The 19631-nt window shown below is 37.3% G+C and overlaps 1 protein-coding gene across 3 annotated transcripts in view; it reads left to right on the forward strand.

Annotated features, from left to right (window-relative positions):
• The window catches only part of RCOR1 (REST corepressor 1), a 138567-nt gene that overhangs the window by 66818 nt on the left and 52118 nt on the right, over positions 1-19631 (forward strand). For all 3 annotated transcript variants that reach the window (XM_072840027.1, XM_072840026.1, XM_072840025.1), the window contains exon 3: positions 14222-14305. In XM_072840027.1, the coding sequence (XP_072696128.1) occupies positions 14222-14305 (84 nt within the window). The remainder of the gene's footprint in view (positions 1-14221; positions 14306-19631) is intronic.

The raw sequence follows: 19631 nt of genomic DNA on the forward strand, positions 1-19631 counted from the left end.
GAATCTATTGCTAATGGGTGAGATCTTGGGCAGGCTATTTCATCTATCTATGCCTTAATTTTCTAATCCGTAAAATTATGATAATGATAGTACCTGCTTCGTAGGGTTGTTAGGAAGATCAGATGAGCTAACAACATATAAAAATGCATAGCACCTGCTACATAGTAAGTATATATGTTAGTTAAAACAGCAATAGTAGTAATAAACTAGTAATGTTCTTCATTCAGATTGATGTACATTTCCTTCTGAATGTCCGAAATCAGAAGCCAAAACTTTGGTTTTTTGTTTGTTTTTTTTTAAAGATTTTATTTATTTATTTATGAGAGACACAGAGGAAGAGAGGCAGAGACATAGGCAGAGAGGGAAGCAGGCTCCATGCAGGCAGCCTGATGCGGGACTCGATCCTGAGACTCCAGGATCATGTCCTGGGCCAAAGGCAGACACTCAGGCACTGAGCCACCCAGGTGTCCCTGAAGCCAAAACTTTGAAGTGACAAAATGATTTTTGATTCCTAACCTATATTTAACCTACAGGTTAAATTTATGGGTACATAGTTTCTTAGGATATACTGAAAGTATAGATGGCCAGTTGGGACATTTAAGAATTTACCAGGATGCCTGGGTGGCTCAGTGGTTGAGCATCTGCCTTCGTTCGGCTCAGGTCGTGATCCTGGGGTCCTAGGATTGAGTCCTGCATCAGGCTCCCCATAGAGAGCCTGCTTCTCCTGCTTATGTCTGTGTCTCTCATGAATAAATAAAAAGATCTTAAAAAAAGAATAAGAATTTACCAATTTTTAAAAAATTTTAAAAAGTTTTTATTTATTTATTTATTTATTTATTTATTCATTCATTCATTCATTCATTCATTCATTCATTCATGAGAGAGACAGAGAGAGAGAGAGAGAGAGAGAGAGGCAGAGACACAGGCAGGAGGAGGAGCAGGCTCCAGGCTCCATGCAGGGAGCCTGATGTGGGACTCAATCTTGGGTCTCCAGTATCACAACCTGGGCTGAAGGTGGCGCTAAACTGAGCCACCCGGGCTGCCCAAGAATTTACCAATTTTTTTAAAAAAAGATTTTATTTATTTTAAGAGATAGAGATGGGCATCAGGGTGGTTCAGTCTGTTGAGTGTCTGCCTTCAGCTCTGGTCATGATTTTGGGATCCTGGGATAAAGCCCCACATGGCACTCTCTGCTCAGTGGGGAGCCTGCTGCTTCCTCTCTTGCTCTGCCTGCCATTCCCCCTTGTTTGTTCTCACTTTCTCTGTCAAATATATAAAATCTTAAAAAAAAAAAAAAAGAAAAAAAGGAGCAGGGTGGGAGTGTAGCAGAGGGAGAGGGACAAGCAGACTCCCCCCACTGAGCGTAGACCTTGGCATGGGGCTTGATTCCATGACCCTGAGAGCATGACCTGAACAGAAATCAAGAGTTGGATGCTTTAATGAGCCACCTGGGCACCTCAAGAATTTACAAGTTTTTAAAGCTTTATTTCTTTATTATTTGCTTGATTCCTACTGATGAGTAATCCCATTGTGTGTGTGTGTGTGTGTGTGTGTGTGTTTTATAAGTTTATTTATTAATCTATACCCAATATGGGGCTCAAACCCACAACTCTGAGATCAAGAGTCAACATGCTCCCTGGACTTAGCCAGCCGGGTGCCCCTAGAGCAGTGCCTTTTTAACAGTTGCTCCTAGTCCTACAACCACTACAAGAGAAAAGGGGATAACGCATTTATACTGTTGGACAAAAATAATCCTTTTGCCTTAATTCTCAAGTTTGGGCAGAGTGTCGTTGATAATGTTTTTTTTTCCTTAATCTCCAATGGACTTGGAATTATATCCACTTTTGATTAAAATTATTTGTACCTTCTCAAATTCTGCAGAGATTAGCCTATTTTATTAGCTTTTTCTAAGAGACCAACTTGGGTTTTGATAATCCCTTCTTTGTATCTTTGTTTTCTGTTTCATTAATTTCTGCTCTTTGCTGTCTTTCTTTCCTTGGATTTATCTTATTGTTCTTTTCATGTTCTTAAGTTGGATGCTTAGCAAAGTAATTTTTAGCCTCTATAATTTATTATGAGCTTAAAGCTATAAATTTTTGGCAAGTTACCTCTTCCATTGGTTCCTGTAAGTTTGTAGTATTCTGTTGTTCAGCTTTTGTGTTTTTGTGTTTTTTTTTTTTTAAGATTTTATTTATTCATGAGAGACACAGAGACAGAGAGGCCGAGACACAGGCAGAGGGAGAAGCAGGCCCTTGCAGGGAGCCCAGTGGGGGACTTGATCCCAGGATCCGGATCACGCCATGGGCTAAAGGCAGACACTCAACCGCTGAGCCACCCAGGCATCCTTCTGTTGTTCAGTTTTAAGTGATTTTAATTTTTTTTGGTCAAAGTTTCTTCCTTGATCGAAGATTATGTAAGAGTATTTTATCATATCTGAATGTAAGAAGAGTTTTGGTTTATCTTTTTTCATTATTGGCTCTATTGCATTGTGGTTTATACACAGTATAATGTTTATGCTACCTATTCTTTGAAATGTGTTTAGATATGGCTTTGTACATAGATAGTCATTTTGTAGATACTTTGTAAATTTGCTTGAGAAGAGTGTTTATACCTTAATCACTAGATGCATCCTTCAAAGTATGTCCAATAAATAAAAATTGTTCACTGTGCTTAGGTCTTGTGTATCATTTATTTTTTGTTTGGATGGTCAACAGATATATTAATCTTCCAGTATTGTGACTTGTCAACTTTCCGTTTTCCATCAATTTTTACCATATATTTTTTTTTTAAGGTTTTTATTTATTTATTCATGAGAGACACAGAAAGAGAGGCAGAGGGAGAAGCAGGCTCCATATGCAGGGAGCCCGATGCAGGACTCAATCCCGGGACCTCAGGATTACTCCCTGGGCCGAAGGCAGGCGCTAAACCGCTGAGCCAGCGAGGGATCCCCTTGCCACGTTTATTTTGATGCTGCTTTTAATCAGGGGCATATAAAATTACAATTGTCATGTCATTTTACTTTCTTTTGTCACACTTCAGTTTATTTCGTTGAGGAGTTTTTCCTTTTTCTATCTTCTACTGGGTTAGAAGTTTATATATACTAACTTTAATGGCTATTCTTGAAGTTTTACTGTACTCTTAATTTAACTTCTAAAGTTAATCTTTCATCTTTAGGATGGTTCAGCTGTGACTCACTACCCCTGAGTTACATGTTGTTTATCTCCAAAATTTTAGTGTTCTTTTATCAAAAGCCCTTAAATTGGACATGATTTTATTTTTTATAGACAGTGTTTACAAAATCTTGTTTACTTACCATTTCTGTTTTAAGTATCAGTCTTCCTTTCAGGATTTTATTTCCTGAGCAAATTCTTTAGTGTAGGTAAAAATCTCCCACAAAGTTGTTGTTTATGTGAGAACATTTGTAGTTTGCCCATATTTCTGAGAGTTTTGCAGGATACATTCTTAAGATTTCCCCTTGCCACTTTAAAGATGTTCTGTTATATCTGGCTTCTGGTGCTTGGGAATTTACTGTCATTTTATTTTTGGTCATCTTTTTCTCTCAGGCTTTTAACATTTATACCAATCTTTTATGAAAGGTCTTTTTTTTTTTAAGGTATAATTGACACACAATAAAATGCATGTCTTAAGTGAGATTTAACAATCATATATAACTATGTTTATCTAACACCTCAGACCAGGTGAAGAACATTTCCATCACTCCACATAGTTACCACCCCTCCTCCACCATCCACTGTCTCATTTCTGTCACCACATAATGGGTTTCACTTAGTTCATGGATTTCATATTAATGCAGCATATATTCTTTACTGGGGTTTTCTGTTCTTTGTTTTCTTTTGATTTTGAGATTAATCCATGTGGTTGCTTGTAATAGCAATTTGTTCTTCTGTGTCTATGTAGCATTTCTTTGTATGATTGTACCTTTGTTCTTAATCTGTTGATGGACACTTGGATTGTTTATAGTTTTGTCTATTATGAATGAGGCTGCTATTCTTTTTGTGGATAAATATTTCTCTTGAGTACATATAAAGAAATTGAGCTGCTAGGTAGTAAGGTGCTTTTTAAGCCCAACTTCATAAGGAATTGTCTCAGACAATTTTTAAGATTATTCTTTTTGTCTGTGAAATATCTCAAATTTACCATAATGAGACCTAGGTTCTTTTTTTTTTTTTTTAATCCTTCTCAGTGGACACACTTCCTATGTCTGTGAATTCCTGTCTTTCATCATATCTAAAAATTATCGGTTTTATTGATTCAAATACTGCCTCCTCAAATCTGTATTCTTTTTCTAGGACCTTGATTAGACATAGGTTAATCTTTTTTCCATCCTCCACAGCTCTTAACCTATCTCTTATATTTATGTTCTTATCTCTGTGTTGTATTATGAATAATATTTTAGATTTTGCAGCTTTTCAACTGCATCTACCCCGGCACTTTATTTTTTTGTTTGGATGATTTTTCTTTATTTTAAAGTACCAGCCGGTTCTTTTTCAGATCTTTCTGGTAATTTTTGGTGATGTTTTGTTGCTCATCCATGCTAAATTCTCTTTAAACGTTTCATATATGATTCTGTATTTTTTAATTACAGTATCTGCAAACTCTCACAGTAATAGTATGTTTTTTTTTCAAGTATTTGTCATCTTTGAATTTGAATTTGAGATTGTCTTGGTTGGTCTTATCGTAGCAATCTGAGTGCTTAAGCCTCCAGGAAAGTTGCTCCCCCAACCTTCCTGCTAGGTCAAGGAGAGTAAAAAAGGGATAGTTTTGGTTTATAGTGATAGGTTTTTAAACATGATTTTTTGTTGCTTACCTGTTTTGAGGCTCTAGATCTGTGGTAATATGTCTCGTATCTACTATAAAATAGTAAAAGTTAGATCAAATTCATTGGAACTAAAAAAATCCCTCACACCAGTCAAACAAAAACAAGTAAATTTTATTGTTTGTTTTACTGAAACTGAGTGTGATAGTGTATTCTTTATTTCCATTAGAGTGGATGTCCCTGTTAAAGTTCAGAGTTCTCTAATTCTGAAGATGTATTTACTTTTTGTAAGAAATGTGTACTCTTCCCATTTTTAGGAAAAGAGAAACACAAGAATTAAAATTAACATTATGAAATGATTGTTCACAGATTTTAAATGAATTTTCTTAATGTTTTTCTTTAAAAGAATATGTAATTGCAGACATACTATTGGAATGCATTTTTATGATGAAAAATCCAAACAAAAAGGAAGTATATACACATTTTTTCCTCCCAATCTAGTGCCCACTTCTTTTTTTCTTTTTTAAGGTTCTTTTTTTTTTTAGATTTTAGTTACTTGAGAGAGTATAAGCAGGGAGAGAAGCAGAGGAAGAGGGAGAAGACGACTTCCCACTGAGCAAAGAGCCTGATGCAGGGCTCCATCCCAGGATGGAGATCATAACCTGAGCCAAAGACAGGTGCTTAAGTAACTGAGCTACCCAGGTGCCCCTCTAGTGCCCCACTTCTTTCCTAGTATTATTCCTTATCTGCAGTTTGTAGTTTTGCTTTTGATTATTTTTTTAAGATTACTTATTAGAGGGAGAGTGTGTGTGTGCAAGCAGAGGGAGGGTCAGAGGGAGAGAAAGAGAGAGAATCCTAAGCAGACTCCGAGTTGAAGAGGGCCTGGATCCCATGACTCTGAGATCACGACCTGAGCTGACACCAAGAGTTGGACCCTTTAAAAAAAAAAAAAAAATTTTTTTTTAAAGAGTTGGACCCTTAACCAACTGCTTTTTAGTTCATTTATTCACAAAGTACCTATGCTAAAAGCAGTTAAAACATGGATTCTTATTTGCTTTTTATAACAGCTTTATTTCACAAAACGTATAATTCACTTGTTTAAAATGTACAATTCAGTGGTTTTCAGTATATTCCCAGAGTTGTGCAGCATCACTACAGTCAATTTTAGACCTTTCTCCTCATCCCACAAAGAAACCCTATATCTATTAGCAGTTACTCCCCATCTCTCCCAAATATCTCATACCTTCTAGCAAGCAACGATCTATAGAGTTGCCTTTTCTGGACATTTCGCATGAGTAGAATTACACAGTATGTGTTTTTTGTGACTGGCTGCTTTCACTTAGCATAATGTTTTCAGATTTCATCCAAAACCGAGCATGGATTAATACCAAATTCTTAGAGCCCTTGGGTGGCTCAGCAGTTGAGTGTCTGCCTTTGGCTCAGGATGTAATCCTGGGGTCCTGGGATTGAGTCCCCCATTGGGGGCTCCCCACAGGGAGCCTGTTTCTCCCTCTGCCTATGTCTCTGTCTTTCTCTGTCTTTCATGAATAAATAAATAAAATCTTAAAAAAAAAAACAAATTATTTTTTATGGCAGCCCAATATTCTATCATGGATATGCTCCATATAACTATGCAGTTGACTCCTTAACAGCACAGGTTTAAGCTGTACAGCTGTCCACTTATACGAGGATTTATTTACAGTACTGTGAATATATTTCCCTTATGATTTTAAGATTGTATATTTAGTTATTTTAAGAGAAATGAGCAGGGGAAGGAGCAGAGGGAGAGGGAGAAGCAGATTCCCCACTGAGCAAAGATCTGATGCAGGGCTCCATCCCAGGACCCTGGGATCGTGACCTGAGCCAAAGGCAGATGCTTAACCAACTGAGCCACGTAGGCACCCCTGGAAACTTGCTTCTTTCACTGAGTATGATGATGCATTGGAGATATGGCCATGTAGCCATAGTTTACTTATTTTTATTGCTGTGTAATACTCTAATGTATGGATGCTCCACAGTTTATCCATTTACTTCCTGAAGGACATTTGCGTTTTTTCCCCTCAGTTTTCAGCAATTGTAAATAAAGCTGTTATAAATATTGTGTGCAAGTTTTAATGTGAACATGCCAATTCTGTAGGGTATATATCTAAGTATGATTATTGAGTCATTTTTAAAATAACTGTATCTTGGGCAGCCCCGGTGGCACAGCGGTTTGGCGCCGCCTGCAGCCTGGGGTGTGATCCTGGACACCCGGGATCGAGTCCCACGTTGGGCTCCCTGCATGGGGCCTGCTTCTCCCTCTACCTGTGTCTCTGCCCTCCCCACTCTGTGTGTGTCTCTCATGAATAAGTAAATAGAATCTTTTTAAAAAAATAAAATGAAATATTGTATCTTTATAAAAACTAAAACTTTACCTGAGTGATCATTTTATTTTGCATTTATATCAGCACTATATGAAAATTTTGGATATTCCTCATTCTTGCCAGTGCTTGGTATTGTCCATTTCCCTCTCTTTTCTTTTCTTTTCTTTTCTTTTCTTTTCTTTTCTTTTCTTTTCTTTTCTTTCTTTCTTTTCTTTTCCTTTTCTTTCTTTTCTTTTCTTTTCCTTTTCTTTCTTTTCTTTTCTTTTCCTTTTCTTTCTTTTCTTTTCTTTTCCTTTTCTTTCTTTTCTTTTCCTTTTCTTTCTTTTCTTTTCTTTTCCTTTTCTTTCTTTTCTTTTCTTTTCCTTTTCTTTCTTTTCTTTTCCTTTTCTTTCTTTTCTTTTCTTTTCCTTTTCTTTCTTTTCTTTTCCTTTTCTTTCTTTTCTTTTCCTTTTCTTTCTTTTCTTTTCTTTTCCTTTTCTTTCTTTTCTTTTCTTTTCCTTTTCTTTCTTTTCTTTTCTTTTCTTTTCTTTTCTTTTCTTTTCTTTTCTTTTCTTTTCTTTTCTTTTCTTTTTTCTTTTTCCTTTCCTTTCTTTCTTCCTTTCCTTTCTCTTTCTCTTTCTCTTTCTCTTTCTCTTTCTCTTTCTCTTTCTCTTTCTTTTACTTTTTCTTTCGATTTTATTTATTCATGAGAGACAGAGAGAGGCAGTGGGAGAAGCAGGCTCCATGCAGGGAGCCCAATGCAGGACTCGATCCCAAGACTCCAGGATCATGCCTTGGGCTGAAGGCAGATGCTCAACTGCTGAGCCACCCAGGAGTCCCCCTTTTTCTTTTTCTTTTTCTTTTTCTTTTTCTCTTTCTCTTTCTCTTTCTCTTTCTCTTTCTCTTTCTCTTTCTCTTTCTCTTTCTCTTTCTCTTTCTTTTTCTCTTTTTCTCTTCTCTTTCTTTGAGAGGTAGAGGGAGGGTGCTTGAGCAGAGAGTTAGGACAGAGGCAGAGGGAGAGAGAGAATCCTGAGCAGGCTTCATGCTCAGCAAGGAGCCTGATAAAGGGCTGGATCTCACGACCCCGAGATCATGACCTGAACTGAAATTGAGAGTCAGACCAATGAGTCACCCAAGCACTCCTATTTCTTTTATTTTAGATGTTCTAATAGTATGTATTGATTTCTCATTATGGCTTAAATTGCATTTCCCTGATGGTTAATGATCTTCAGCATCTTTTCATGTGCTTACATGCCATCTATATATTTTCTTCTGGTGAAGTAGTTGTTCAGATCTTTTGACCATTTTTTTAAATTGGGGTATTTTCTTTTTGTACTTTTTGAAGTTCTTTACATTCTGGATACAAGTCCTTTGTTTTCTCAGAATCTACAGGGTCTCTTAACAGTTTCTTTTGTAAAACAAAAGTTTCAAGGTTTTGATTAAGCTCAGTTTAACATTTAAGATTTTATTTATTTATTTGTTATTTTTATTTTTATTTTATTTATTTATTTTTTTAGAAAGAGCACAGGCAGCATGGGGGCAGAGGGAGAGGGACAAACAGACTCTCTGTAATGTGGGCCTTGATCACAGGACCCCAGGATCATTAACTGAGCCGAAGGCAACACTTAATCTGCTGAGCCACCCAGCTGCCCCCTTTTTAAACTTTTATAGGTTGCACTTCAGGTGTCATATCTGAGAACTCTTTTCCTAAACCAAGTTCATGAAGATTTTCTCTTAAATTTTTACTTTAGGTTAGGTTTTACTTTTATATATGAGATCCAGGCTCCTCGCAGGTGTGAGGTATGTAGGTTGAGGCTCACTCTTTTTTTTTTGTTTTGTTTTGTTTTTTGCATATGGAGATCCAGTCATGAAAATCCACTTTGTTGAAAGGGTAATGAATTAAATCCTTTCTCTATTGAATTGCTTTTGCACCTCTGTTACAAATCAGTTGACTATGTTTATATGTCTGTTTCTGGACTGTCTCCTGTTCCATTGGTTTGTGGATCTGTTTTCTTTGCCCATACCACAGGGTCTTGAGTACTGTTCCTTTAAACAGTAAGACTTAACCAAAAGGGGTATGCAGCTTCCAACTTTGACCTGATTGTTCTGGCCTCATTTCACTTCCCCTTTTAATCTATTTGTCCTTTTGTTTTATATCAATATGGACTCGCAGACTGTTATTTTATTGCTGTCATTTATATTTTTGTTTATGTTGTTCTAGATTTGGCCAGATGGAGACAGATCTCATCATTCTTTGAACACTTTATTACCTTCTGGCATAACAAGATATTCCAGAGTCCTGTTGTCCATTTCCTGTCCTGGTCCTGGAATCAACCATTCCTCCAAAGGAGTCCTAATTTCTTTTATAAGAGAACATGTTTAGAATCAAGATCTGGGAGCTAGATGTGCTCATTTTTGCTGGGTTGTATCACAGCCCTCCTAGTGGACATTGAAAACTATGAGTTTGTACTGTTACCATCAAATCCTGTCCAGCATTACAGAATTCTTTCTACACCCTCCTTTTATTTGTAATTCTTTTATTCAGCATAATTACTTTGAGACTCATTTCTGTTTAAATAGTCCTTTTTTTAATTTTATTTTTTTAATTTTTATTTATTTATGATAGTCACACACAGAGAGAGGCAGAGACACAGGCAGAGACACAGGCAGAGGGAGAAGCAGGCTCCATGCACTGGGAGCCTGACATGGGATTCGATTCCAGGTCTTCAGGATCGCGCCCTGGGCCAAAGGCAGGCGCTAAACCGCTGCGCCACCCAGGGATCCCCCCCCCCCTTTTTTTTTTAAGGAAAAGTTGCTTAGAAAAATTTATTCTATTGAGTAGTATAACACAATTTTAGGAAATTGCCAGACTTATCCCATAACACCACCAAGTGATGGTACCATTTTACATTCTAGCCAGTAGGGCACTAGAGTTCTAGGCCCACCACATTATTGCCAAACCATGGTATTGCCTGTCTTCTTAATTTGATACTCTTAATAGATTTGTTTTGGTATCTTGAATGTTTTTAATTTGCCTTTCTCTAGTGACTAATGATTTTGAATAGCTTTCAATTCTGTGTGCTTATTTGCTGTCCTTATACCTTCTTTGGAGGCATGTTTATTCAAAATTTTTGCCCTTTTTTTTAAACAATATTATTTCTTAATGTTGAGTTTTGAGGACTCTTTATAGATTCTGGATACAAGGCTTTATCAGATGTGTGATTTGTAATTATTTTCTTAGTTTTGGGCTTGGCTTTTCATTTCCTTAAAAGGATCATTTGAAGAGTGGAAGTTCTTACTTTGGATGAAGTCCAATTTCTGGATTTTTTTCTTTTATAGATTGTGCTTTTGGTATTTTATCTAAGATCTTTTTCAACCTAAGTTCAAAAAGGCCTTTTTTTTTTTTTTTAAGATTTACTTATTTTTTAAAAAAGATTTATTTATTCATGAGAGACACAGAAAGAGAGAGGCAGAGATCTAGGCAGAGGGAGAAACAGGCTCCTTGCAGGGAGCGTAGTGTGGAACTCGATCCTGGATCTTGGGATCGCACCCTGAGCCAAAGGCAGATGCTCAACTGCTGAGCCACTCAGGCGTCCCAGATTTACTTATTCTTATGGGGGGCGGGGAGCAGTGGGAGAGAGAATCTCAAGCAGGCCCCCCTTAAACACCGAGACCCACACAGGGCTTGATGTCATAACTCAGAGATCATGACTGAGTGGAAATCAAGAGTTCAGATGCTTAACCAACTGAGCCACACAGGCGCCCCCAAAAAGGTATTTTCATGTTTTCCTCTAGCAGTTTTATAACTTCTGCTTTTCATTCAGTTCCATCATCAGTTTTGATTTATTTTTTGTATATTTTGTATGTAAGGTATGGATTCATGGTACTTATTTTTAATTTGAATATCCATTTATTCCAGCATCTTTCACTGAAAAGATTCTTTTTCTCCATTGAATTGTGCCTTTGTGCCTTTGTGGAAAATCAGTTGATCTTGTATGTGTGGTTCTGCTTTTGGACTCCATTATATTAAGTTATTTCCCTGTGTGCCAGTACAACACTGTCTTAATTACTGAATCTTTGTATTTAGTTTTGATTTAGGTAGATCTTCCAGTTTGGTTCCTTTTCAAAGTTGTTTTGGCTCTTTAGGTACTTTGTGCTACTGTGTGATTTTTAGAATGTTTTTCAGTTCCTACAAAAAAACAGGCTGGGATTTTGATTAGGATTGCATTAAATCTGTAGAGCAGGGGCACCTGGTGGCTCAGTGGTTAAGTGCCTGCCTTAGCTCAGGGTGTAATCCTGGAGTCCCAGGATCGAGTCCCGCGTCGGGCTCCCTGCATGGAGCCTGCTTCTCCCTCTGCCTGTGTCTCTGCCTCTCTCTTTCTGTGTCTCTCATGGAGAAATAAATAAAATCTTTAAAAAAAAAATATGTAGAGCAATTTGAAGAGAATGTTATCTTAATAATATTGTGTCTTTTGATCCATTTACATGGTAGGTCTTTCCATTTATTTAGATCTTTTTTTAGTTTTTCTCAGGATGTCTTATAGTTTTTAGTGTATATATGTTGTACCAGATCATTAAGGGAATAGGAATATGAAAGGGATATTCTTTAGTTTTGATTTTTATTAACTTTATTAACTTCTGAAAGAGGTATTCTTTAATTTTCATTTTTTGGATTAACTGTTTTGATTTTTTTTTTTTTTTTACTATTGATCTTGTTTCCTGCAACTTTGCTAAACTCATTTGTTCTAGTAACTTTTTGTTGATTTTCTTTCTTTTTTTTTTTAAGATTTTATTTATTTATTCATGAAAGACACAGAGAGAGAGGCAGAGACATAGACAGAGGGAGAAGCAGGCTCCAGGCAAGGAGCCCAACATGGGACTTGATCCCGAGACCGCGGGATCCCGCCCTGAGCCAGGGGCAGGTGCTCAACTTCTGAGCCACCCAGGCGCCCCACTTTTTGTAGATTTTCTACACAGATGATCATGTGATCTGTGAATAAGACATTTTTAAATCTCCCTTTTCAATGTGGCTTCCCTTTATTTGCTTTGACTTTTGATTTTTAAAAATTTATTTATTCATTCACATTATTCATTCATTCACACAGAGAGAGAGGCAGAGACACAGGCAGAGGGAGAAGCAGGCTCCTCGAAGGGAAACTGGTGTGGGATTTGATCCCAGATCCTGGGATCACTCCCTGGGCCAAAGGCAGATGCTTAACCGCTGAGCCACCCAGGCATCCCTTGACTTTTGATTTTTAACTTGAAGTGCCACAAGGTTGTATTCCATATGGGGTCCCCCCCACATACACACCTCTTTGTTAGTTAATTTTACTTTTAGATTATATGTGGCAGTAACATTGTTCTGAAAGAGCCTTATAACAATGGAATATTACTCAGCTATTAGAAACAAGGAAACCCCACCATTTGCTTCAACGTGGATGGAACTGGAGGGTATAATGCTGAATGAAGTAAGTCAATCGAAGAAGGACAAACATTATATGGTTTCACTCATACGGGGAATATAAAAAATAGTGAAAGGGATTATAGGGGAAAGGAGAGAAAATGAGTGGGGAAAATCAGAGAGGATGATAGAACATGAGAGACTCCTAACTCTGGGAAAAGAACAAGGCGTAGTGGATGGGGTGACTGGGTGACAAACACTGAGGGGGGCACTTGATGGGATGAGCACTGGGTGTGTTATACTATATTCTGGCAAGTAGAACTCCAATAAAAAAATATACAAAAAAAAAAAAGAAAGAGCTATATATAATGTGTTGCTGAAGGGTAGATGGGAGTATCTTTTTTGTTCTGTTCCAGTCTCTCCATCCTTTACACCCTGTTCTCACCTTGCCTGATTCACAGTGTCCCACACTTTGGGTCTTTCCCTTCCACCATCCCATTATTTTTCTTTAAAGTAACTGCCCCCTAGATTTTGCCAAAAGTATAGAAATTCTTTCTTTAAAAAATCTGGGAACACATTGATAAAGATTACAGATCTTGCATTTCCTAAAGTAGGAATTCTTAAACCAGGCTTTATGAATTTTCTGAAAGTATGTTTATCTTGGTGTGTGCAAGTTCACGTGTGTGTGGACATGTGTGTATTTATATTTTGTTGGGATTTTTTTTTCTAGAGTGGAATCTAATTTTCACATGCTCAGAGGAATTTATTTAAATAAAAAACAAAGGTCTCAGGGGTCTTGGGATGGTCCCCTGTGTTGGGCTCCCTGTGCAGCCTGGAGTCTGCTTCTCCCTCTGCCTGTGCCCCAGCGCTTCTCTGCTCATGTACTCACATGCTCTCTCTCTCAAATAAAATCTTTAAAAACGGAAAAAGAAAAAACAAAAGCAAGAATACCTTTCAATGAATGAGTTTGGGCCTAACCAGTGTACAGGCTTTTAGTGAGCCTCTTCTGTCTTAAATCCTTCATACCTTTTGAAAATAACATTTTAATGTAGTATATGACTGTTGCTTGTGGTTAATCCAGTTATACATGTCAGCTCAACACCTGCCACTTGTAAACCTTTTGCCTGCTATTTTGTATCATAGATTTTTAAGAATTTGAATGCATTTAAGAAGTTTGCATTCAGATTAAGTATTTTTAGTGGTTATTGTTTCATAAAATTGTTAAAAGAACCTTTGGGTTTCTGTTGTCAAGTCCCCCAAAAAGTTATTCTGGCAGAGAGGGATAAAGGTACATAAAGCACACATGAAGAATACATATTTTAAAAGAATCTTTGAAACTTCTTTGGATGTCCCATGTCTGAAAGCAGAATGTCCTAGTAGTATATAGTGCTTAAACCACTGGGCACTTCAGTCCTGACTCTGTCCTCTTTACTAAATGACCGGTTTCTTTTCCTTTCCTAGCATATGAGAATAATAAACCTGTTTGTTAGTAAAAGTCTTACAAGTAGATACATTTTGGCAGACTCTAGGGCCACCCTCACCCTTGATGGTAAGTGTGCAGGTTCCATTGGGGCAGATTTCAGTAAAGGGTGGGTGATGTCACCATGTTCTGAAGATTAAAAGACCAGAGTGGTGCTGTTAATCATTGTTTATTATGTCTGTTAAATTATAATAAAAATTTTCTTATTTATTTCTCCCAAGCCAAACTAGCAAGACGCAGTCAAGAACGAGACAATCTTGGCATGCTGGTCTGGTCACCTAATCAGAATCTATCAGAAGCAAAACGTAAGTTTTAAAGCACTTTTATTTTCCCCCTTTCTTACTTAATACAGAGTTTTAAAGTCACTTTTGTAGCTAAAAGTCCTTATACATGTTATATTTTTTTACATTTTAAAATTAAATATTAATATTTTCTTTACTGGCCTGTCATAAGGACTTAAATATTTTTCCACTTTATTATTTTTTAAAATTTTATCTAAATTCAGTTAACTATTGTATAATGTATTATTGGTTTCAGAGGTAGAGTTCAGTGATTCATCAACTGCATATAACACCCAGTGCTCATCACATCATGTGCCCTCCTTAATGCCCATCACCCAGTTACCTATCCCCCCTATCCCCCCATCCACCTCCCCTCCACCAGCCCTCAGTTTGTTTCCTATGATTAAGAGTCTCTAATAGTTTGTCTCCCTCTGATTTCATCTAGGACTTAAAAAGATTCTTAACCAGTGGTTTCATAATCTTTCCTTCAAAATGCTGTATAAGCTAATACTGGAATAAGTAGGAGGAAAATCTTAAAGTGCAGAGAAAAGTGTCATACAGTGTAAAGCTCCCTCAGCTGGGAATTTACAGATTTATAAATTTCTAATTTGAAGGGTTACAAAGGGCAAATGTATATTATTGGAAAACAGGCTTTATATTGTAAGACTTCAGCCTAGCTAGAAGGAGAACTTCTGAATTGACTATTTTATGAGTTTAAAATTGTATTAGGATGAATACTCTGAGCTACTTTTGATCTTACTTTTGGGGGATAGAAGGTCCTATAGCTATTAGTAATATTAATGGTATGTCTGAATTTGCTTTTTCAGCTTTTCTGTCCCTTCTCAAATAATAGCAGCAAAAATTTTTTTTTTTAAAGATTTTATTTATTTATTCATGATAGCCACACAGAGAGAGACAGAGAGGCAGAGACACAGGCAGAGGGAGAAGCAGGCTCCATGCAGGGAGCCCGACGTGGGATTCGATCCCGGGTCTCCAGGATCGCGCCCCAGGCCAAAGGCAGGCGCCAAACCGCTGTGCCACCCAGGGATCCCAATAGCAGCGAATTTAATTTTGTATCAGATGTATCAGAAAGTCTTTGACGTTTTCAAAGTTTTTATTTTCTTCATAACTTAAAGAAGAAAAACTAAATCTCCTTTTGGAGAATTTTTCAGTGGGGGCTCATGGATGGAATTTATGGGGATTTGTGAACTTGGAAGTCACATGCCAAGTTTTTTTTGGTGTATGTTTATTTTTCTGAAGAAAAAGTTGTTGGATTTTCAAAGGGGTCTTTGATAAAAATAGGTTAAGAATTAATGCTCTGAAAAAAAAAAAAAAAAGAATTAATGCTCTGAAATGGGATAGGGCTTAAAGCCACCAGTGGTAAATGTTATCCAGAAATGTGAGTGAAGGGTCAGATTTCTAGGCTGATCAGGATTTCCCAATGTGTGTTTTCTAGTATTAAAATAGGTGTTGATGGGAGAGAGTACACATGTTAAATGTTCTCCTTGTATATTCAATATCCATGTTAGCACAAGCTTATATATTAAAGAAACATGTTTAATTTTGACTAAGAAGGATTCTTTTTCTTCTTTCTTTTTCTTTTTCTTTTTCTTTTTTTTTTTTCCTTTTATATAGTCCCCTCCATGGAACATGGGAAATGCAGCTACTCTTAATACGGTGAATTTAGCAGTAATAAAATAATCTCAGTCTAATCTGATTTTAAGAGTATCTTAATTTTGCCGCTATCAGGCTGCTACTTAATGAGTTTATAATGAAGAACAGAATAGCAGAAGGAAGTGCATTGGCATTTCTGATGTCTTTACTGAGAAAGACCTTTTAAGTTTTTTCTGTTTATTTCCCCTTTGAGTACTTGCATTAACTTATAAAACCAATCTATTCCTTTTTTTAACATGTTCTTTTTACACAGAAAGCTGAAAATCTGTCTCCCTCTAATTTTTAAAGCTTTACTTTCCTGAACTCTACTAAATAAGTTTGCTTTCAAAGGAGTCTTTCAGATAGTCAGTCATCCCATCCCCTTTACCATCTCAGTCCAAATTAAGTTGTTTCAGGTGTTTTTCAGATGGTTTGATGTTTAGATTTCAGAACAGAATTTTCAGAATCCTTATGCCAAGGACTGCACTAAATGCATTCATTCTTTACAGTAACCCAGTAGGAAGTTTTGTCCCCATTTCACAGATGGCATTCCACAGTTCAGAGTGGTTTGTGAATCTGACACAGATAGTGGTCAGGCCAGTAGCAGTTTGCAGGTGTGCTGGTTTCACCCTGGCTCATGCTTTGGGAGAGCTCATTAACGCTCATTGTTCCATATCTCTGCCATGATCCTTCTGTTCCTACAGTTCAGAATCTGTCACAGTCCTTGTGATTGTATTACCTGTGACATCTGTACAGTCAGAATTTAATTTTTTGATATTTTCTTATTTTTCCTAGACCTAGAAGAAAAGAGACTATGAAAAGTTAATTGATTTTTATTTTTTAATTTTTAAGATTTTATTTATTTATTCATGAGAGACACAGAGAGAGAGAGAGAGAGACAGAGACATAGGTAGAGGGAGAAAGGAGGTTCCTTGCAGGGAGCCCGAAGTGGGACTCGATCCCCAGAACCTGGGATCATGCCCTGAGCCTAAGGCAGACGCTCAACTGCTGAGCCACCCAGGCATCCCAAAAGTTAGTTGATTTTAAAATCATGGTATTGCCAAAATACATTTGCAGTTTTAATGTAAGCCTTTAAAGCTTTAAACTTTTAAAATCAATATACAAGTGTTCTAGATTGTCGAAAGTTCAGAAGACACAGGAAATTATAAAGAAGGAACAATCCACAGATTATTCTATTACCCAGAGATAACTTGTTGAACGTTTTGGGATTTTTCCCAGTCCTCTTTTTTTCCTCTTGTGTGCATATTTATATAAGTGCGATGATGTGGGTACGTATATGTCTGTGTATTGTTTTTCAGAATATTAACCTAAGCATTTCCCACATTGTTAAATAACCATGTACTATTGCATCATCATATAGGTAGATCCATATATTTAATCTTCTTCTATTATTTTTTTCTTGTGTTTTTTTTGTACATATATATATTTATATTGGAGTTCGATTTGCCAACATATAGCATAATACCCAGTGCTCGTGCTGTCAAGTTCCCCCTCTCAGTGCCTGTCACCCAGTCATCCCATCCCCCCACCCACCTCCCCTTCCACTACCCCTTGTTCGTTTCCCAGAGTTAGGAGTCTCTCATGTTCTGTCTCCCTCACTGATACTTCCCACTCATTTTCTCCTTTTTATATTCCCCAAATGAATGAGACCATATATGTTTTTCCTTCTCCGATTGACTTCACTCAGCATAATACCCTCCAGTTCCATCCACGTTGAAGCAAACGGTGGGTATTTATTATTTCTGATGGCTGAGTAATATTCCGTTGTATATATAGACCACATCTTCTCTATCCATTCATCATTCGGTGGATACCAAGGCTCCTTCCACAGTTTGACTATTGTGGACACTGCTGCTATAAACATTGGGGTGCAGGTGTCCTGCCATTTCACTGCATCTGTATCTTTGGGGTAAATCCTCAGCAGTGCAATTGCTGGGTCGTAGGGCAGTTCTATTTTTAACTCTTTGAGGAACCTCCACAGAGTTTTCCAGAGTGGCTGTGTCAGTTCACATTCCCACCAGCAGTGCAAGAGACTAATCTTCTATTAAAAGTTTATGTTATTTCTGACTTGTTGGCTGTTGTAAAAGAAAGCTATAGAGAAAAACTGAATCATAGAGCTTTGTCCTCTTCCATTTTTTGTTTTTATTGTGTTTTTAGTATTTTCTTAAGATACAACTCTAAGAATGGAATGTTGGTTAACAGGAACTTGCCTAACTGCTCAGGGGTGAGGATGTAAACATAATGTGGTGCCCTGATGTGTTAGGTTCCTCTAGTCATCTCCTATTTGTGGAGCTTTGGGAATCATGTAGTTCTTGGCTAGTAGTCTAATGATATTTAGGCCTTAAAATGTGATTGTACCGTGAATGCAGACAGGCGTACACAGTTTTTTTTTTTTTTTTTTTTTCCATTTGCACACCAGTCATTTCCCCCTCAACTCCCTTTCCCACAGTATATGGGCAAAAAGAAGTCTTGTCTTCTTGCCATTCTTTATTTTCAAAGGATGGAAAGTCTTGGTTGTTCAACATTGATTCTGACTCTACATAGAAATAGGAAATTTGGAACATGTACAGATTGCTAGCAGGTATCCCTCATGTAAAGACATCTGTAGATCCTGTAGATCCCTGATGTTTCTTGTGTTGGTTTCTTTCTTCTCAGGAGAGTAGCTATTTAGAGCTCTGCCTCTTAGGGTTATTGCAAGTTTACAGAATTATTTTCTGGTCATTAAAATAAATGCTGTTGTAAAAATTTCACATAATACAGAATGTATAATGTAGATAATTCTCTCATAGTCACTGTGTATGTGTGCTTTTTTCTAATTTTTTTAATAGACTTTTTTGTTTATTTGAGAGAGAGTGCACGAGCACAAGCAGGGGGAGGGGCAGAGGAAGAAGCAGACTCCCTGCTGATCAAGGGAGCCCAATGTGGGACTCCATCCCAGGGCCCTAGAACCATGACCTGACCTGAAGGCAGACAGTTAACTGACTGAGCCACCCAGGCATCCCTAATATTTTTATACATATTAATAAATACATGAATTTTTTATCATGAAGTAGGAGCAAACTGAAAACCGTTTGTTCTTAACAGTACATATGGGACTCTGTTCTACCTCAATACATTTACAATTACCTAGTTTTTAAATAACAAGTAATGGATGTCCCATAACTTAGTCTTTTTTTTTTTTTTAACTCAAGTGTAGTTGGCACACAATGTTATTACTTTCAGGTGTACCAGATAGTGATTTGACAAGTCATACATTATGCTGTGCTCACTGCAACTATCACCATACAATGCTATTATAGTACCTCACTGACTGTATTCCTTATGCTGTCCTTTTATTCCCATGACTTACTTGTTCCATAACTGGATATTTGAAGTCTTTTAGTTCTTCTTTCTTTTTTAAACTTATTTTTTAAGTTTTTATTTTAGTCACTTGATGCTAAAGTCTCTTGGTGCTCAGTATCACAGGTGTACTCCTTAATCTCCATCACCTGTTTTCCCCCAACTCCCCCTGCCCCCGCCACCCCCATCTTCCACTGATAACCATCAGTTTGTTCTCTGTAGTTAAAAGAGACTGTTTCAGGGATCACTGGGTGGCTTGGCGGTTTGGTGCCTCTGCCTTCGGCCCAGGGCGTGATCCTGGAGACCCGGGATCGAGTTCCACGTCGGGCTTTCTGCA

Source organism: Canis lupus, chromosome 9 (assembly GCF_048164855.1).
Source record: "Canis lupus baileyi chromosome 9, mCanLup2.hap1, whole genome shotgun sequence".
NCBI lineage: Eukaryota > Metazoa > Chordata > Mammalia > Carnivora > Canidae > Canis > Canis lupus.